This window comes from Podarcis gaigeae (genome assembly GCF_964106915.1).
Source record: "Podarcis gaigeae genome assembly, chromosome: 5".
Lineage (NCBI taxonomy): Eukaryota > Metazoa > Chordata > Lepidosauria > Squamata > Lacertidae > Podarcis > Podarcis gaigeae.
In genome coordinates this window covers 81,631,640-81,653,409 of record NC_139681.1, presented here as the reverse complement: position 1 = coordinate 81,653,409, position 21,770 = coordinate 81,631,640, and the positions used below count along the sequence as shown (strand labels likewise).

At 37.7% G+C, this 21,770-nt stretch overlaps 2 protein-coding genes across 6 annotated transcripts in view; one reads left to right on the top strand and one right to left on the bottom strand.

Moving 5' to 3' along the window:
- The window catches only part of SMC4 (structural maintenance of chromosomes 4), a 38,955-nt gene extending 22,456 nt beyond the window's left edge, over positions 1 to 16,499 (bottom strand). The window contains exons 1-6 of one of the 3 annotated variants that reach the window (XM_083739175.1): positions 16,354 to 16,499; positions 14,323 to 14,509; positions 13,175 to 13,353; positions 12,431 to 12,622; positions 10,345 to 10,521; positions 25 to 189 (exon numbers count right to left, since the gene is read on the bottom strand). In XM_083739175.1, coding sequence (XP_083595301.1) covers positions 25 to 189; positions 10,345 to 10,521; positions 12,431 to 12,622; positions 13,175 to 13,353; positions 14,323 to 14,452 — 843 coding nt within the window. In that variant the 5' untranslated portion in view covers positions 14,453 to 14,509; positions 16,354 to 16,499. Of the gene's footprint in view, positions 1 to 24; positions 190 to 10,344; positions 10,522 to 12,430; positions 12,623 to 13,174; positions 13,354 to 14,322; positions 14,543 to 16,353 lie in introns of all 3 variants that reach the window. The other 2 variants (XM_083739173.1, XM_083739174.1) reach the window with 2 other exon arrangements.
- A 158-nt stretch (positions 16,500 to 16,657) lies between these two features.
- Positions 16,658 to 21,770, top strand: part of IFT80 (intraflagellar transport 80) — a 67,665-nt gene continuing 62,552 nt past the window's right edge. The window contains exons 1-2 of one of the 3 annotated variants that reach the window (XM_083739419.1): positions 16,658 to 17,347; positions 18,870 to 18,977. In XM_083739419.1, the coding sequence (XP_083595545.1) occupies positions 18,941 to 18,977 (37 nt within the window). In that variant the 5' untranslated portion in view covers positions 16,658 to 17,347; positions 18,870 to 18,940. Of the gene's footprint in view, positions 17,348 to 18,869; positions 18,981 to 21,770 lie in introns of all 3 variants that reach the window. The other 2 variants (XM_083739421.1, XM_083739420.1) reach the window with 2 other exon arrangements.

Sequence of the window (21,770 nt, the reverse complement as noted above, 5' to 3'; positions counted from 1 at the left end):
ACAATTAGCAATCCAAAGTCTTACCTTCTCACCCCTCTGTTCATTTAATATTTCAACTTTTCGACATAATATTTGAATGGGCTCTTTTAATCGTTCTGATCCTATTATGTCTTCTAAATATTCAAGCATGCCTTCATCATGTACATTCTGCCCTTTTGGTTTCATCATTGCTATTTGTTCAACTTCCCCCTAAAAGATGATTTGGTAACAATTTTGTAAGACCTCTATTCAAAACCACAAATGTAGTTGCTCCTAGCTACAAGTGTGACAACAATAATGGAATGGGTACAATTAATATGTTTGTAATTTGAGATCTCAAATAGGGAAAATTCACAAAACTCTGAGTTAATGGCATTTTCACTGAAGCATATGTGATTTTTTTCTGCAGGCTGAGATCCCTATTTATTTTTATCCCACCCACAGGTGCCTCAGGCAGCAAACAATATATACCTACAATTACAGTATCATAACAGAGGTATAATAAATTATGAGGAGGCAACCCGTACAACTGTTTTAGATTTCACATAAACTGAATTTCTTCTACAAGGGTGGACAACTGACCAGGCTTTTCCATTTGGCCCTCATTTGCACAAAACACTAGAAGCAAAGTAGACGGCACAGCTGAGCTTTAACAAAGTGGACCAAAACATTTAGCTTTCACATGTACTCTTATGGCTGAGGCCTTTGACAGAATTTAGTTTCACTTTAAAGAAAAATCAGGACTTACCATTATGTTTAAACCAGGGGTAATGGTTTAAAGCAAACTGGTTAATTTTATAATGTTGTGTGTTATGAAACTGACTTGTTAAACTAACTGAATTTTGTTTTAGGGCAGAACCCCTACTTCAAACATAAATTATAAGGCAAGATTCACAAAAAAATGAAATTTGGAGAGGGGAATAACTGGGACTCTGCTTAGGCTTGTCTACACAGCACTAAACCATGTTTCAGCTTTGCATGCAAATACAGCCAATTTGTGTAACCAGTACCCCACACAGGGGTGGTAATGTTAAGACCTGTACTTGTACACATCTCTCAAAGACAGGCTAACAATGGACTACTGCAGATCAAATTAGTACAAAGGTGGTGAGAAATAAATAAATAAATAAGTAAGTAAGTAAGTAAGTAAGTAAGTTCAATCTATGGCTTTGGAGAATAGACTTTATTGTCTAGCCTATGGATCAGAAAGAGTCTTTGCTTTAATACAAATATTTAATCACTCTTGGAAACCATAATATCTTGCCAACATGTAGGAAACGCTGAGCATGCTATTTGTTTATGCACACCTATATTCACGACTATCTACATGTTAAGAAAATATTATCAAGTACATATAATATTCGTAAGATATTATGCAATAGTTTATAATTTGCCTTTTAAAAAAGGCAGTAATAATTTGAATCACTGCAATTACATTTAGGTTATGGAGGGGAATGTCAACAAGGTATATACTTTTCAGTGATAGGCACCAAACAGGAAGACTCACGCCAAGTAAGTTTTTGATACTATAAGGTTTAAGGAAAGATTGCATATTGATTGATTATATACATAAAATAACGCCAATTACTTTAGAACCTGAGCCAGTTATCTGTCATGGGCCCCTTGGTTCCAAGCAGGACCTGGCATGAATAGGCAGCCCCAGACTCAAGAGGAGGAAGCTGCAGCAAATGGGGACTGGAAAGGGGCCCACGGGGATTAAGGGAAAGAGGTCCTTTCCTTCTCTTTCTAGATGTCAGAGAGAAGAAAGCATATCTGCCAACCCCCTCTCCTAATGTGGAGTGCAGAACCTCATGTCAAGGGGAAAGACTTCAACCAGTCAGAGGGTGCGGGCTGAACAGGAGGAGCGCTGGATCTGGAGAAAGTAGGTGGTCTTGTCAACATCCCTCTCTGGGTGGGATCAGATGCACCTGCCTAGTTGAAGCATGCATGTTATGCACAACAGATTCTGAGAGTGAGTGTCTCACAGCCAATCTCCTACTGTCTTGTCTTTAATAGCTTGGCAGGAGAGATGTGCCAACTGTTGGGACATCTTTGTAGTTTCTGTTCAGTTATGTACCACAAAATAATGACTTCTGGCTCTTGTGCTTGCTGTTGAGCCTATATTACTATTAACCCGAATAAATATATTTTCCTTCCAGTTGTTCTGTTTGAAGATGGGAGCCTGAAAATATCTCGCTAACAAAGATAAAGTGGGCAAACTGTTTAATGCCTAAGGCCATGCTAAACCTTTATCATCACTGGTCAGGCCACACGTAACAGCCACTCCTTACACAACAGTAACAGTTTGCAATTTGATATTACTCTAGTTCAATCTGATGTTAGACTAGAATTAGTAACTATTACAATGGTTGGTTAAAAAATAATTGGGTAAGTAATTTCAGCAATGAAACTGGGCATATGCAACAAAAGTGGAACAAAAAAGAAAGAAAAAGGAAGTGAAGTGCAAGTTGAACCAAGTTGCATATTTTAGTCTGTCCAAAGGCTAGTACAATTCCAGGAGAGAAGATTCTGTTCTATAACCTTTTAGTACTGAAAATCAGTCAACCCATCTAGGAACTGTAGTTCAGAATTCTCAGAGAACAGCAAAATAGCAGTGGACATCATTTCTCCATCAGCTTCATTCACATGCCAAGGATGGGTGGATAAAGTCTTTTAGCTTTTAAAATTTATTGTAACATAGTGTTTTAAACTTGGAGCCTTATTTTTTTTTAAAAGGCCATCTGAACATAGCATGAACATATGAACTACACTTACAATATATTGAGCTTGTATCAAACAGAGGTTCTCTTATATAAAAATAAAAATGGTAGAATATCCACCTTTTTAAAAAGGAAAAATATTCTAAATATAGCCCAACAGCACACTTACGTTTACTATTGTGGGGTTGAATTGAGACACTAAGCTTCAGGAAAAATCATCTAATAACTCATCAGAATCAAGAGTCTACCTGGGAAATGACAAAACTACCTGAGCTCTACAACCTGTTCTCTACTGAAACCATGAGTATTAGCTATTACCAACCAACAAGTTTTATATCCAACTCATAGAAATTGAAAGACACTGAATCCAGCACTTTTTAAATAAAATTCTGGGCACTTGAATACAAAGTATAGGCAAAGAAAAGATCCAGATTTTAAAATAAAATGCACTTACGTATGCAATTCATTTCCAGCCACTCTCTCAGTGCAGCTCAAGTCATACACAAACAGTAATTTATTTATTAAAACATATGATGTACAATTTTCTAAAATAATAAATACACTATTATTTATGCAATACATAAATGTGGACCCAACTTAACTGAAAATCAGTATTTTAATTATTATATAAAGAAATCAGTATGGATTTTAGATATGTTATATTAGAAGTGCAAACAGAAAACCCTGATAAAAATTATCCACACTGGGGACTTTCACTTGACTTTATTTTAATATTTCATTAAGTGTTAAATAGCCTTTTTTCACTACTCTTCTGACAAGGACTTGTTGATTTCAGCTGGCAAAGCTATTTGCATTTTTGCATTATAAAAATAAATTACTGCATACATAACACTGTTATAATCACCTCAAACATTGATATAATCATTAAAATAAAGAACTACAGTACCATTTACACAATGGATTTTACTAATATGGATACTACTTCTATTTTTTAAAAAATAAAATTATGTTTTATTAAAAAAGGAAACAATGACTAAAGAATAATTTAATAAACCATACATGACTGTATTTTTTCTTTAACTTCTATACTTTATTTTGATTTGGTATACGTGTGTGTGCATGTACGCACGCAGGCACGTACGCACGCACACACACACACACAACACAACAGAGTGAGCAAAGAAATCCTTAATACTCACTTTCACTATTTTTAAAATACAGAGAGAAAGAGAGGGGGGAACCATGACACAACCCTCAGATTCAACAGAAAAACGCTTCTCTGGGTAACCAATACACACCAAATAAGTTTTACTGAAATATTACTGAATACTGCTTTTTAACATTCTGGATATTATGTTCTATGAAATGCAAATCAAACAGGTTTATTTTTAAAATCATTATTTTTGCTATTTTATTAGTCACTTTACTTAAGTGATTCAAAGAAACTTACAGATACAATAAAAATACTAACACCAGTTACAATATATTTTAAGATGTGTAGAGACTCCACAGTGCAGTATTTTAGGCTGCAAACCTATACCCAGTTTCCTCAGAATAAGCCTCAACTGAATTAAGTAGGACTTGCTTTTGAGTAGCCATGTATAGAATTGCACCATTAAAAATATATTTGCTTTCACTGGGAGAGACTTAAGAAAGTGCTCGATACTTTCATTGAAAAAAGCATGTTAGTATGACTTGACTATGCTTAAACTGCACAAGCTCCAATATGCCTTTATAGTAATTTTGAGAAGGAAACAATGAAAGCAACCACTATCCCACATAAATGATTAAGAGATCTGTTGATAGACTTGTAAGAGCTATCCATTACAGTCTCTGTACTATATGTTCAAAAAATAAATGAAAGTGTAATAGTCGATAGGAACAATATTTTACTGCTTGTGTAATTTTTTTAAATGAGGCAGACAAGCTACTTGTAAATTGTCAGGAAAACTCAAGTTTTTGTTGTTGCTGCAATTATTCAACTGTGGCAGATTTTTCTTAAGTTTTGTTTGGTTTCAGTAATAGATGTTAGCATACATCATACAAAATAAAAACTCACCACATGCAAAACCAAAAATCCTCTACTTTTAAATTATACCATAAGCATGCAATATTTTTGAAATTGATCTGAGTACACCCTGACATACTTCAGAGTTTTACCTTTTACCAGTTTTAAGAAATTAGGTTGTTGTTAAAAGCTGCATTGTGTACAAAGTAAATTCAATTTGTGATGTGCAGATTTAGGAACCTGTGTGATTTTAAAGCAAGAATAATGGCAATTTTTTTACAAAAATCATAGCAGAGTAATACTACAAGTAACTGGTATAAGTATACATTGGAGCTAAACTTATAAAATTGTGTGGTGGTGTTTAGCAAATACATTTGAGCCTCATCCAGTTAAATGTTAAGCATTTTTTTAGGTGTCATTGATTTTTATGGGGGAAAGTTTAACTAACTATAAGAACCAGGGAATTAAAATGATGAATTTGGTCGAATCATGCAACTTTAAAGTTGTTCTTTCTATTAAAATGCAGACAAGTAATTTTTTCCCCCAAAGGTTTCAAACCTAAGATGATTTTCAAGAAAAAATGCATTTAAAATGTAATCAAAATATTATTAAAATTATTTTTAAAATTTACTACATATTTTTAAATTGATTATTTGTTGCTGAGCAAGGATGCTACAGAGTAACTGCTAACTTAACATTTTCCCTTCAAGTATCATGGATAGTAGACAACTAAAATAAAATATAACTTTAGCTATAATATTATCTTTTAATATAAACTGGGAAAGAAAAGAAAAGAAAAATATAATACAAGTATCTTAAAACAAACCTAAAATCATAATAAAACTGAGTTGCATCCAAGACTCACTGAAGTAAATGGAACCAAGTTACCTATAAGCTAGAATCCGGAACCCTCTCCATATAGATCATGTGACACAGAATCAAACAGTTTGTGTATAAAGCTGCTATTCTATGTGAAGTAAGAACCATGAGAAAAAACAACTAGCTGCTGAGGTCAAGAACTATAATTACATCTTTACATTTACATATTTTGGCTGGGATCCAAAGGATTGCTTGCAGATTTTTTTCCAGGCACACGTAAACTCTGATATACTTCACACCCGCTGAACATGGAGGGGGCAGTTAACAGTGAGCTTCAACATTAAGTGAAGAGCTGCACATGGTAGAAGAATAGGCAATCCTTCTCTCAGTGGAAGCCCTTTCCACTTACGCATGGGGATCTCTGGATTCCAGCTAAAATTTATTATGAGTCCAAAACTGGTAGCCAAAGACTAGCAAGTCATAGCAGATGCCATACCCACAGGGGTCATCTTGTGCATTAAACCTATGCTGCTTGTTTAAGAGCAGGTATTCATAGAGTTATTTCTGTGGCTCACCACTTGTGCAACATGGTCAGCCTCCACCCTTTACTGCCCCATACAAAAAAGTCCCATGGGGTCCTCTGGAGCATCAGTCCACAACTGGGAAAGCAAGTAAAGTTAGTGATACCCACCCCACAAGCAGGAACAGAAACCTCCATTGATCTCTCTTGGGTTCTGTCATCTGCAATGAATGTTCATGTAGAACCAGCCCAATTTAGTTTGCTGCCTGAAGTGGAGTCCAAATGGGCTAAGTATCCTGATAGGCCAACACATTAAAAACAGCCCCTTTTTATATCTCTACCTACCAACCACACATGAAAATTTGTTTTGCATGAGATGGACAAATACTATTCGACTATAAACCCATCCTTCTGAGCCACATTGCCATTTAGTACCATTTAACCTGCAAGTAAAGGTTCTTGCTCAGTTTCTTCGAAGGTATACAGAATGGCACTGAGGGGGAAAATCCATAGTTTAAAATAAAAAATACTAACCAATTCTTTGGTATATTGTGCATCATTAACTTCTAGTTACCACACTACTACAGAGAGGCACAAAATTTTGAGAAAAGAGTAAGTTATTAGTTAAATAAACAATGCTTCATATAACTTTTTTCTAAGAGATAGGCCCTACAATCCTATGACCCCTGAAGAAGAATCCTAGAGACTATAGCAGTGGTGTCCAAACTTTTTTCAAAGAGGGCCAGATTTGATGAAGTGAAGGGCTGTGAGGGCAGACCAAAGGGCCGACCACAGTTGTTGACCTTTTTTTAGATTGTTGAGCCACTGAAACGGACTTTGGACATGCCTGGGCTATAGGAGCCATTGAAACTCCTACACTAAGTGAGAGGTACAACCTCAGAGAGGGAGCTCTGACTGGAAACTTGTGGCCTTGCCCTACCAATGTTAGAGCTCCAACATCAGTAAGGCAGAAAAGGGGGAGTGCCAGAGATAGAGCAAGGGAAGGCATGGATGTAAAGTCTTCCTAGTCCCTGACATGCCCCCAAATCAGGAAGAAAGCTACACTAGACCTAGAGTTAGTGTTGTCAATTTTGTTTCAACTGTTTCCAATACAGTGGTACCTCTGGTTGCGTACTTAATTCGTTCCGGAGGTCCGTTCTTAACCTGAAACTGTTCTTAACCTGAAGCACCACTTTAGCTAATGGGGCCTCCCACTGCTGCTGCGCCACCACTGCACGATTTCTGTTCTCATCCTGAAGCAAAGTTCTTAACCCGAGGTACTATTTCTGGGTTAGCGGAGTCCGTAACCTGAAGCGTATGTAACCCGAGGTACCACTGTAGATGAAAACTGTAAAAAAGCCAAAATCCAACACAAAACTGAAGATGTATAAGCACAAGAGCGCTGCTCTGCTCTTACTTCTGCCCTGGCAGTGTGAGACCTGAGAGGGTGAGCAGGGCACTGGGTAAACAAGCTTGACTGCCTTCCGTTCTGCCAAACCACTACCTAAATATTTATTAATAATGGTACTATCTTCCAGATAAATATATTAGTTCTACATAGAGGTTAAAGTTAGCCTATAGTTAGGTCCTTAGTGTGTAGATTGGTCTAATAAGTATCTAAACTACAAATGGAAACTTGATTTAAGATTAGGAATTTCCTTAATTAAATTGTCTAGATTTATATCCAAACCACTTGCCTTCAAATGTTCTAGAAATTACTATACAAAAAGCTTCAGAAAATCAACTTAGTTTAGTTTTGCATTTAATTATATCCCATTTTTGAACTTGAGAGATAGAAGGAAAGAAACTAGAACAGAAATAGTACATATTATCGCTTACCAAATCAAATATAAGCAACATTTCAATTACTCAGTTGCCCAATGAAAACAATAATACCATTCAAGGATGTAGCTTGCCAACCAATCATACAGGTTATCATAAGTTATAAAGGTATGGGTGCTTAGAAAATAATGCCTCTTTATATAATACAAATAATTCAAAGAGCTGGAATAGGGTAATAAATCTGTACATTATTTAACCTGGGGCATTAAAAAATAGGGTCTTTTAGCATATTATATAACTAATTGTGAAAACAAGTATTTATTATTTTTTAAAGGAAGTTACTATTATTAATCTTATAAAATGTGCATGTTGATGACACTCATTCATTGATTTTAACAATTCTGAGAAGCATACCTTCCCATTATGACGCATTCCCATTATGACACAATGAATAAGTAACCAATTAAATGAAGTACATTAAAAAAAAGAATGCTAAATGAAAGTTGTGCAAATATTGGAAGAATGAGCATTCATTTATCCAGCTACTCTAATTCCACACAAGGTTACGGTTTCGTATTCTTAACTATAAAACCAGTCTGATTTCTTCAAAGTTCATTGAAATTAAAATCTGATCCTGTCTGAATATGGTAAAAAAGGAAGCAACAAACAAATCTAAACAAATTCTTGTATCCAGTGCTAGAAATCCCCCAGGTGCCAGGTGTGTTTGTGACTGGCGCAAATCCAATTACAACTATATAGAGATCTCTGGATGCCAGGTTGGCGACTGACATTACCTTCTGGCTGGCCTCTTCAGCTTTCTTAAGCAGGTAAGCAGAAGAGCTTATTTACTGCATTTATATCCCACCTTTTTCTTCAAGCAGTACATGGTTCACCCTCCTCTAAAATTAATCCCTACGACAACCCTGGGAGGTAGGCTAAGAGGCTGTGGCTGGCCCAAGGTCACCCAGTGAGCTTCATGACCGAGTGGGGATTTGAACCCTGATCTCTCAGGTCCTAGTCAAACACTCTAACCACTCTACCACACTGGCTTTCTTCAGTACTTCTGCTATGGGGCAGATATATAAATTAAACAGGTGAATAAATACAAGAGGAAAGCAAAAGGTCCCTTAGAAAAGGATCTGAAATATTTTCCTTCAACCTTGAATTTGTTTTATTCTGGGTTGTTTTATTTGATGTTCTAATGTGCTGTAAACCACACTGAGAAATTTTCTTTAGAAGAGAAAGCAGTATAGAAATGAAATTAATAATAACAAACTTCACAGGGTGGGGGTGGAGAATGGCACCTAGACTTTCTGTTGTGGCAATCGTAACCAAGGTTTAAGGTGCCATCTGGCGATTAGCTTATATGAGTTTTTAACACTGCTTGTATCCATACATATATGAGACCATACCCTTTAAGCATACAGGACATGTTTACACCAGAGTGCTTGTAGGCAGAGCCATGCTTCAAATGGCACACAGGCCACACAGGTGCCTCCAACTTATATGTCAAAGAACATTCCCAAAGCTTGCTAGCATTGTACAGAAGACCAACCCTTCCACTGCAACCTTTATAACTTCCGGTGCTTGCCCTTCTATAGTATCCTGACATTTTCTGAATGAATCCCAAATAAAATCTGTACTTTGTACTTGTTCTTAAGATTCCATGCTATCACAATAAGTTATCATTGAAGAAAAAGGTTTTGAGTGTGTCAGTACTTGTACATTTAACTGAGCTTAAATTTTACTTATACTTTATTTTACTATATATATAATTGTAACGAAAAGCTAGGTTTCTTACAAAAGTCTTTCCCTGGTGATTAGTGTGGGGATTCAGCCATAATCATGAAACAGAAAGTGGAAATTAGAAAATATCAAGTTACACCAATTTTCTCCCAGAAGAGGAATTGTTTGTGTCACATATGAAACTTTTATTTAAGTAGCATGAGTAGTGAATATTTGTTGTTAAATCCAGTTATAAATGGTCCCATCATGCAATATTGTGAAAATTTAAACTATTTGTAAATGATGAAATTTGATCTTTCAGAGTGCATGATTTGGTTAATTTTGTATCTATTCATGCCATAGATGTCAAAGGAATGTCAATATGTCAAAGGAAAATGGCAATGTTCATTTCAACCATATACTGTAGTTATCTATACATTTCAGTACTGAATTAACACGGCATGTAGGACAGAAAGAAACAACAATGTTGCTTAATCCCTGCTACGCTTAAGCAGCACAATAATATTGGGGTTAAGATTATCTTCACTACACCAATATTTACGTGCTGCTAGGGCGGAACAAGTATAACAATTTTTCTACTCACTTGTCTGCCTACAATGCAAAAAAAAACCCCATAATACCAGAAAAGATTATTTTCCTTAAAATTCTAAAGCAGCATATAATGACTTGCATATTTACTATGACATACAAATCATGATGTGCTGCTAGAGTACTATAAGGTTTCTGGAACACAAGACTTACTCCGATGTACCTAAACTAATGCGGTTAGAAAAATAATAATTTAGTAACAATATTATTCAAAGAATTACCTGTAAAATCAAGAACCTATTATGATCTAGGTCAATTCCATGACTTCGAAGTAGAAACCCAACATCTTTAAATGTTGATTTCTTCCCACTGATATGGTACACAGAAGAATTATCTTTGTAGGCTGTTCTGGAGACATAGAAATTGCTGTTGGGAATGACTTCATAATCATCCCCTTCCTGTTTTGAAGGAAAACAAACCCAGAAAAACAATTGTTAGTTTTAAGCCACAGGTCTACCCAAGTTTCAAAATTAAATAATTTATTTTCAAAAATCTGTTATATCCTAGTTAACTCTGACATTAAAACTCATAATAAATCTTATAACATATGCACTTTATTAGTCATGCCAGCATTTTTGCTGTCAGATAATGTCTTGGAAACACAGAACCTCTCCATTTTTTCTAAATTTAGTAGGATATGATTTCAACAACTTAATGTGCAGACTAATATTTACTTCTGAAAAAACATGCAATCACAACACAGTTCAGTGGGATAATCCAAAATATCTGTGAATAGAATTGTAGCCTTAGTCTTTTGCCTACCACCATATTGTAGAACAGATACCCTTCTCCTATCTTCTTCCTGTCAACTTGCAAAGCAGTTTCCTATCAGTTCAAAGAATTTACTCCCAGTTTTCAGCAAAGAAAACCTTCAGTACCCAAGGTTAACCATTTTAAAGAGGCAGTTTTAAAACACTGGGAATACAGCATTTTTTTATTTAAAAAAATCCTAAAAATATACACACATTATTAAGCATGGACTTAAGCAGATCTTTGACAAGCCACACATACAATGTTTTAATCCATATTCAAAAAATGCAAAAATATTTTTCTATGAAATTTTATCCCACAAAATATTTTTTTTTAATTGTTTGTCCTCCTAGCCTAATTCCTTGAGAGCTTAAATTTGTTCGGATGAAAATCCACTGAAAAATTACTTATGGAAAAGTGATTTATTATTTAAAAAAAGCATAAATGGAAGATTAGATATGACTGTATGTGGCTGGCTTTAATGGAATATTATTTCTATTTTAGATGTGTATTAATTTAGAAGGATAGTGTTTCAATATATATTTTAAAATATTATTTTTCAGCTCATTACACCACCAATGCTGACAATTAAAAAACACACCCCACACAGCCACAACAGCATCCCCAGTTGTGTACAAAGAATCCCCCTCCTGGTTTTACTATTTGGACAGTTAACCTGGTAATGTTTTATTGAGCTAATTGGGGTTATTTTTAAAAATGCACACGGATGTGCATTTTTGTCCAATATTAACATATTACCCACACACAAATTTGAAAAGTAAGAAAAATGATTTGAATTTAGTTTAACACTAACTCTTGTATAAGGGTCTAGTGACTTCTGTTTCAGTGTATCTGAAGAAGTGTGCATGCACACGAAAGCTTATACCCAGAACGAACTTAGTTGGTTCTCTAAGGTGCTACTGGACATTTTTTTAAATTTTTTAATTTATTTCCCTTGTGAAAGGGGAAATATAAAAAATTTGCATATCATGTAATTTTAAACAGATATGTAGTGTCTACAGGTTTGTAATTTATAATAAACCATACCAAAAATTAGTTTAAAAATTTATTTTAAGTCAGTGTATGTTGATATTGGAAGGATGATGACTTTAAGGTGGTCTTTCAGAGTACATTTATGGTTTACATATACACCACACACAGCCCTGTATCTAGCCTGAAACATATAAAACATTTTCAGTTCTACAGCAGTTCCTGTAATATGCTTATCTAGCTTAAACATACTTTAAACTGAAAGCAGAATAAGCTTTACATTGCCGTAAGCAATATGTGCAGACAAGAATACTTTTCAAGTTAAATATACTTATGAAGCAGAAATGGAACTCCACTGCTGCAGTCCTATGCATACTTATTTGGGACTAAGCCCCAATACACAGTGGCACCTACTTCTGAGTAAACATGCACAGAATTGGATTTTAAGTATATCAAATACCTTTCAGAACTCTAACACAGAGAACTAGAAAGGCGCAATGTTTTAATAAAATGATATAGGACATTATATGATAAACCTTCCCCAACTTTAACAAAAGTAAAACATACCTTGTCAATGATCTTTTGAAAATGAACTTCTACTGTGCAACTTTGAATATCACTATGCTCATCAGAATTATGGATCAGAACTGAAAGTTTTTTGGATCTTATTTTTTGTGCTCGATAACCAAAAACAAAGAGCATAGAATCAATCACATTGGACTTTCCACTGCCATTTGGTCCAATAATGCAAGAAAAACGCTGCATAATAGAAAAATGAAAGCACTCCACTTTAATAACCACTAGCAATTATGCTTCTTTGCATTGTAGACAGTTTAAAATATCATTACACCTAGTGCAGGAAATTGTGAACTACTGAAAAGCTTAGTTTTTACAGCCAACGGTAAAAAGTACAACCTATTCAAAGACACCTCCTATTAGCTCAAATTTCTGAAGTTTTATCCTGTGAACTCTGCAAAATGAGCTGCATTCAGCAAGCAAAATGTTACATAGAAACATGTTTATAATTAGCTACTTGAAGGGTATCGATATGTTTTCAAATTAACATGAACTCATATTGTATAAGTGAATTATTGATAATTATTCATAACAGAAAAAGATGCATCCTTTTCTAGCTAAATTCCACAGAAAGCAAGATCTTGGAAACAGAAGTACAGACAATAGTAATTCACATTCTTTCATTTAAAGTGCCCCCATGTTACTTAGCAATCTGTAATTTTCACTTTACTATGAGCAGCAAAGTCAAAAGAGAGTCTTACCTCAACTTAGAAGTCACTTAAAAAAGAAAGATACCTTATGAAACGGTCCTAGAATTTTCTCCCCAGCATAAGATTTGAAGTTCTGGTTTACAATGTGAGTTATCATGAGACGAGGAGCTCCAGCTTCATTGGTCATTGCTGGAGGTGGGGGAGGAGAGATGCTACTCAAAATCTCTTCTAAACTGCGATTGTCAACTACTCCGTCTGAGACTGCTAGAAATTTCCAAACAAAAGCAGAAAGACACACGAACTTAATGACTACATACACCTACAAATATTTCATCTCTGTAGTAAAAACAGAAGAATCCCCCCTTCCAGTAACACCGTTACTATACAAGAATCAACACATTTCTATCCACAGGCTGAATTACTAGGAAAAGGATCTAGAACGTTGCTTCCATTTACAAGCGAACTTATTCTACCACTAGAACTGTACTTTAAAGCCACAACATTTTCAAAGTAATATGCTGGCACTAAGAGTCTTTCATCCATACAAATCCAAAGAAAACAACTTTTTCTACAGACTTGCATTTTCAGGCATGCTCAGAGCTTACGTACACTGTAAAGGAGGTGGTCTGAGGATCTCTGCACAATGCCCTGCAAGCTGTAATGACAGCAACAGCACTATTCCTCAAAGACAGGAAGTTTGTCACACACAGAGAAAACTGGCCACTTAGATTTCAAGAAGACGTAGAACACATTTTTAACTCATTGAGGCAATGTTTTCTTTGAATAATTTGTTGGTGTCACTTTTCAGTTATTAACCCATTCACCAATAAAATCCTAAATGTCTGATGACCAATGTACTGTATTATGTGGCCTACTGCTTCGTTTCAATGTAGACGTTCTCAATACAAGATGCAAAGCTCAAACATGTTTAAAATATATACAGTACTTGCCTAAGGACACACAAGATGCAAACAACTACTCTCACACCACCTCAAAATTATATCTGTTTAAATCATTTCTTGCTTTTCTGGCACAATATAAGGAGTACAGGCTAAACACTAGGAATAAGAAGACAGATACTGCCTCTAACACCACATTAACCTGAAACATTTATAACTAATGTGGAAAACATCACAGAGTTAAAGGCAAAATTGGACTTGTCCTAGCTTCTAAGCAGGACACCTCCACGGCCAAGTTTATGAGCCAAATATATAAAGATGAAGAGAAACTGACCTTGCTGAGGTACTTCAGGGGTGTGCATATTGGCTTCTTTTTCAGGTTCCCCATCACTGAAGGAGTCATCCAAGGGTTCATTGCCTTTGTGATGGGCTGCTGTAGATATTTTAGCTCTTTTTCTTGGCATGATTTCAGTTAGCTGTTCCGATTCCAAACAACCAAACTACAGAATCCCTGTTATCGTCTTTGTTAATGCAAATGAAAAAATCCCAATGACCTAAATATTACATTAAAAAATGATAAAGTTGTCTGTCCAGTGCCTAATATTAATCTAAAATGTGGGTTAATTTTGCAATTTGGCAAGCTATTATGACAAGTATGTAGTACCTCTCCTCCCATTCTCCACTGTGACAATCTACAACTGTCATATTAACTCAATATATTAAAAAGTTAACTAATTTAATAGAAAACAAAAATATCGCCTATTTTATTAACCAGAATTAACAGGTGTAATCTCCTTAAATGCAGAAATCACTTAACAATAAAAAAGTGTAATCTCCAGCCCTTTATTTGAATTATTTTTAAAGGATTCTGTTCAGGTTCAAGACTCAAGAATTAGTCTAGTATTGCTTAAATAATTTAATAGAGTCCTTAACAAGATGTGTTCTCATTCTTATATTCCAACGAAGATAACTGTAAAACTTGAAATGAGGACAACCTTTTTCTACTGGTACCTGACTAGAGAGTAATTCAAGAAAGCCCATATTTAAGTATATAACGTAAGGGGACTGAAAGGGGAGATGTTAATTTGCTTCTCATAATCAAGGTTTATTAAAATCATGTTCAAAAGACCTCTTCAAATGACTGACATCAAATAAAAAATCTCAGCCCATGCATATAGGATGCAGACTGTTTTGTATTAATTTTACCCACACCCAATAATTAAAGAGGCTTATTAACGTTCTCTTTAAGCCAATAGCATACTCAGGAAAGATACTGTAATAGTTATACTTCACTGACATTTATAGCCTCCAGGAGTCCAAAGGAATCCGACTGAAAGAAGTGACGTTGGCTTTCAAACGTTAATAGGTTTGCAAAGCAACGGCTGTTTTAATTTATGCACGTTATCTCACAAGTATTGTGGGAAATTAAGCGCCCTAATAAATGAATCGGGCTTTTTACCCTTCATAAATCCATCACCTCCTCCCCGCACCCCACCCCTTCGTAGCTTGCTTCCAATCAAGGGGGTCTAATTAGTGGTGCTTTACTAAAAGCACTTACAGACCTACTACTGCCAAATATCATTCATCAGGTCAGGGCCGCGAAATGAAAATTAAAAAAAAAAAAAAAAACTTTGCTGTGAACCGAACGCAGAAGTTTTAAAAAATCAATAGTTTGGCATGCATGCTCTTTAAGAATGCATTGGAATCATCCAGCCCTCCCTCCCCTTAGACTCCGATGCGTACGTGCCTTTTTACCGAGACCAACCAGTTGAAGTCATTTTTTTCGCGGGAGGGGGGAAGGGGAAATATCTACTTCACCACTCCAACGGCTAAGAATTAAATCCTTCAGGCGACTATAAAAATCACGGTGGGGGGAAAGAATCTATTTTTAAAAGAAAATTATGATTATAAATCGTCTCTGACAGCCTATACCAAAATCAGTAAAAAAAAAAATTAAAAAAAATGCAAGGAGCGAATGGAAGGAGACTAACTTGCTTGGACCGATAGCAACGGAAATCGCCAGCAAATATAGCTTTTCACCCCACCCCCACGGAGGCGGGTAGGGGGGGAAAGCGGGGGAGAAGGAAAAAGCGGCCGGTTTGGGGAGGGGAGGGAGAGAGAGAAGGCTGCCGCCTTTTTCTTCATAGAATAGTTTATGGGCGTTTTGTTTTTAATATTTAAGAAGAATTTTTTTTTTTAAAAGCGAACAAGTTTCCCAAGTACCAGTAAGCACCAGCCAAGTCCATGAACCTTACTGAAAGTTTCACCCTCCATTCTAACCGCAGGGAGGGAAGCTTCTCAAAACTCTCTTCCCGCAAAAACCTAAAAGCAAGAACAGTTCCTCCCCCCAAAAAGGTCTTCTTACCAGGCAGAGTCACAGTACTTCGTCCCCATCCACGGCCCAGAACAGACAACCTGGAGCGAGGGCCGACGACGCTCCCAACGTAGCAGCGGCGCGAGCTGCAGAAAGCTCCCTTTTCCTGCCTGCAGCCTTGGCGGCTTCTACACTCGAAAATGGCGCCCAAACGGCAAACTCGTAACGAAATTCGTTAGAAACGCGCAAAGCACGCTGGGGAATGAAAAAAGGGGCCGGCTTCCCACAGGTTTGAAAGGAGGGGGAAAAAAACGAAGAGAGGAAAAAGGAGGGGGGGGGAACCCTCTCGCGCCGCCATCTTGTTTTCCGTTAGTTAGCGGAAAGGGGGAGTGTTGAATGTTGTCACGTCATACTTTCCTCAGCATTCCTCCCCTCCAAAAAATAGAGAAGTATATACAGTATACCGTATATGTGTGCGTGCGTATAGAATGCTTTTGAACATAGGATTAAAATGTAAAATATCCAAACGTAACGAAAAGAGGAAAGGAGCCGAGCCCCTCCCGCGAATAATCGGACAGGCGGAAACGGTCACCTAGCAACAAGATCCAATAGAGCATACACTAACAGCGGAGGAATAACGAGAAACTGATTTTTATACGTATATAGATATATTAAAATATTGAAGCATTTAATACAAATTTGACAGGTCAGCCCCCTGACGTCACGGCCGGCGTCACACGCTCTGGGAGGGTCTGAGGTGGGAAGGAGAGTGTAACGAAACCTCGCGGGCGGGGGGTGGGGGGTGTGAAAAATCTCGCGGGAAGTCGCTATAGAGACCGAACGGCTTCCCGCTCACGGTTGGCATCAACAGCGCTGAGGAGGGAGGGTGTACTTTTGGCCAGAAAGGCGAACTTCTGAGGGCTCTTGGAGCGGGAATACCTGACTGGCAAGCGGGCGCGGAGACAAGGAGCAGAGGCCCCAGCGCTCCGAGTTCCTCTCAGAGGTACGGCGCTGTGCGCTTGGACTAGGTGCTCACCTTGCGCAGGTAAAAAAGGAAGGAGCAGGTGTGAGGCGGGCGGGCGAGGGAATGGGAAATGGTCAGGTCCAGAGACCTGAGCGAGTGACTGGCCGCCGAAACCTCCGGAGTCTTTAGTATGCTCAGGTTTTGCAAAAATGTGTTATAGCCAGGTACGCAACGGTGCCTTTCTTTCTCGTATTACTTTCCAGGCTCCCAGGTTGCAGTCCTCTCTCTCGCTTCTTTGGGGTGACCCCACTGAAGCTCTCGGGAGTTATTAACCCGGGGATAGAAAGCAACGGGGGGGGGGTGAAGGGAGGCCTGCCTACAGCCTGACATGCAGCTTTCCCCTTCATTTTTAATCCCGTTTTACTCGGAGCAGCTTTCAAAGCCCTGAAAAGAAAAGGGGTTCGGAAGATGCTGCTGCTGTTGTACAGATGTAGCCTTCGAAACAACATCCTCTGGTTACCATACTGCAGTGATTGGTTGGTTGGTTGGTTGGTTGCAGAGGTTACTTTGTCGATGAAATGGTCCTAGAATCATAGGCAAAGCCATCTTTACACATGGCCATTTCTGCTCATATTTGGAGCATCAGCATCAATAAGAGAAAGTAAAGTATTTCATAGAAGCCAATGGAAGATGTTAACTAAAGCAGGTTGTCCCCCTGTTTCAGCACATGCTTTTTTTTAAAAAAAAAAAGGAATGAGGATTTTATTCTACATTGGTGCTTTGGGATTATGGAAGGTACTTAGAGGCTTTTTCTGCACTAAAAATATCATGAAAGAACTGTTTTCCCCATTCTTTTCAAATTCCCAAGGGGAAAAAATCCATATGTCCATTATAATTTGAACCCTATATTTAACTCTGAGGTTACAATTCATTGCACACTTATATCAGAGTAAGCCACATTAAAATCAATAGGCCTTACTTCTAAGTAAACAAGCATTGGATTGTGTTGCCTAGGTGTTACTTTGTCTGGTCAGTTAATATCAGTTAAAGCTTTGCCAATGATTGAGAACAAAATCAGTAACAATAAAGCACAATAGGCTCAAAACCAATATTGTGTAGTCAACTGCCAGGAACCAAAAGACTGCAAATCATTGCAAGGCCTGCTTCTGTTGCTAAATCCTTGCATAGTAACTCCTTGGTGGGTTGTAGTATCTATGTTGCTGGAATCCCAAGAGGTTAGAGGGCATATGTTGTGCATAATGGCATATTCTCTTGTGAATAAGAAAGTGTCCATTAATTTACATTAATGGGAGTTATGGCAATTGAAGAAGTTCTCTAAAGTCCATTATTTCTGCAGAACCTTTTGTAAACATTTTTTTCTTCCAACAGTTGTTTGTAACTTGGCATTTTATTGCCAGGAATGGGTCCAGAGCTTTCCCAAAGTATCTGACTATATTGCAGAGTTAATACAAACATTTCCTCATCTTTATGCATAAATCTGTAGCACATTGCATTGCCACCTTGGGCCAGAGAAGGTAATGATTGATTAAAATGTGAGTATTAATATTTTAGTACAGGTTACTTTTTTGTATGTGTTTTACAGGTATTAACTGTGCAACCAAGAAGATTTTTTTTATCAATGTAGCAACTGGATGATCAATAACAGAAATCATAATGAGATTAAAGACATCTCTGTTGAAGGAACCAAAACATATCCTTTGTTCATCTCAAACCTATGTCATAGGCATAGCTGACAATGATCTGATATTTCTCAGTGCTTGTAACAATGTGGTTTTTTAAAAAATCACAAATGTATCAAAATAAAATTTTGTATCTCTCAGAGCTCAAACCCTGTTAGAAAGACACAAAATTTTTGACAATACACTTTGTCCTACAATGGTCCAGTTTACATATTGTGGTAAACTGCCTTTGATCCCTTAGTGTGAATGCGAGCAGCAAACCACAATCCCTGGCTTAGTGTTATGTCTAAACCTGGTATCAGTGTGATTTGTTTATAATAATATAATAATATTTTTTTATTTATACCCTGCCCATCTGGCTGGGTTTCCCTAGCCACTCAGGGAAGCTTCCAACAGAATATTAAAATACAGTAGTCTATTAAACATTAAAAGTTTCCCTAAACAAGGCTGCCTTCAGATGTCTTCTAAAAGTCTGGTAGTTGTTTTTCTCTTTGACATCTGCTGGGAGGGCGTTCCACAGGGCAGGTGCCACCACTGAGAAGGCCCTCTGCTTGGTTCCCTGTAACTTGGCTTCTCGCAGCGAGGGAACCGCCAGAGGGCCCTCGGCACTGGACCTCAGTGTCCAGGCAGAACGATGGGGGTGGAGACGCTCCTTCAGGTATACTGGACCAAGGCCGTTTAGGACTTTAAAGGTCAGTGCCAACACTTTGAATTGTACTCAGAAACGTACTGGGAGCCAATGTAGGTCTTTCAAGACTGGTGTCATGTGGTCTCGGCGGCCGCTCCCAGTCACCAGTCTACCTGCCGCATTCTGGATTAGTTTCTGGGTCACCTTCAAAGGTAGCCCCACATAGTGCGCATTTCAGTAGTCCAAGCAAGAGATAACTAGAGCATCCACCACTCTGGCAAGACAGTCTGTGGGCAGGTAGGGTCTCAGCCTGCGTAGCAGATGGAGCTGATACACAGCTGCCCTGGACACAGAATTGACCTGTGCCTTTATGGACAGCTGTGAGTCCAAAATGACCCCCAGGCTGCGCACCTAGTCCTTCAGGGACACAGTTACCCCATTCAGGACCAGGGAGTCCCCCACACCTGCCTGCCTCCTGTCCCCCCAAAACAGTACTTCTGTCTTGTCAGGTTTCAATTTCAATCTGTTAGCCGCCATCCAACCTCCAACTGCCTCCAGACACTCACACAGGACCTTCACCAACTTCACGTTAGTTCCAAACAAACAGTGATTGTCAGCCAAGGGTTGTAAGGAAAGCAAACTATGATACCTGATTCAGATAGCACTCAGCTATCTGTGTTGCTCTTGCTTGTCCTAGGAGAAGAGTTAAACAGGGTTTGCACATTCTCAAAAACCCATTAACTGTCATTTACTGTGACATGAAAACCGGTCCAGTTTCAGGCAGTAACATCAGACCTACTGTTTTTGAGCAAATGGATATTGATATTGTTGTGCAGCCAGGGAAGACAAAAGACTTATCATTGAACAGCATTTTAAGGGCTGTTAGAATAATCCCATCTGTGTAAGAGAATTTTAAAAAAAAGATATCAGGAACTGTGGCACCCCACTTGTAAAATACAAATTACTATTAACATGTTCACAACTAAAGTGAATGTTCTCAAATGAGCTGGTCAGTCTAATCATCTTGTTGCCTTCCCAGATGCATCTGGTTGGCCACTTTGTGAAACAGCATGGTTGACTAGATAGGCTTTTGGTCTTATCCAACAGAACTCTCACATTCCTTGAGAAAATAGCACAGTTTTTGAGGAGGGGCAATAATCCTTCTGCCCATGTATTTGCTTCTGCTTGAGTTAGGAAAATTATGCAGAGTTTAACAGCATCTGTTGCATTGAAGTGTGGAAGAAAAGGAAGTGCCCATATAGAATCTAGTTCATGTTCATGCACTGATGTTATCATGGAACTTTTAAATCTGTGAGGAAAAGTCACTGATGCTCAGACATGCAAATAGTTATTGGTTGATAAGTTATTGTAAATAGTTTTAGTGCTAGCTATTTGATTTTACTTCTGTATCCCCATATTCAAGTTCCTTGTACTACACATATGATCCATGCAGCACAAGAGTGGCACACCATTGGCTCACAAAGCACAGAAAGCTTTGCACTAGACATCAAGGGTTGAATTAAAATATATTTTAAGCCTCCAAACCACCCAGAACATATAATGGGCTCACATATTCACTGCTCTCTTTTCTGGTTAATTAGTACAGTGGTACCTCGGGTTACAGACCCTTCAGGTTACGCAATTTCGGGTTGCGCGCCGAACCCAGAAGTACCGGAACGGGTTACTTCCAGTTTTCGGTGCATGTGCAGAAGCACTAAATGGCGCTATGCGCAGAAGCGCCGAATCGCAACCCACGCGTGCGCAGACGCAGCACTGTGGGTTGCGAACGTGCCTCCCACACGGATCACATTCGCAACCTGAGGTTCCACTTTATACTACTTTATGTAAACGATTTAATTCCTTTTTTCAATTAAGCAGTCTATAAGTCTTGTAAAATAAAAAATATTGTTTGCTGTGTCTTGAGTTGGGCAAACCAATAAGCACTAAATTGGATTACCTACAAAACATGGTTTCAAATAATGGTTTGCATGTACAGTTATTCCTGGTTAGTGCTAATCATAATGGACATTTTCAAACTAAGGGAAAACAAAGAGGAAAGCGGCAGCGGGAGGCCCCATTAGCTAAAGTGGTACCTCAGGTTAAGAACAGTTTCAGGTTAAGAACGGACCTCCGGAACGAATTAAGTTTGTAACCAGAGGTACCACTGTATTTCTAA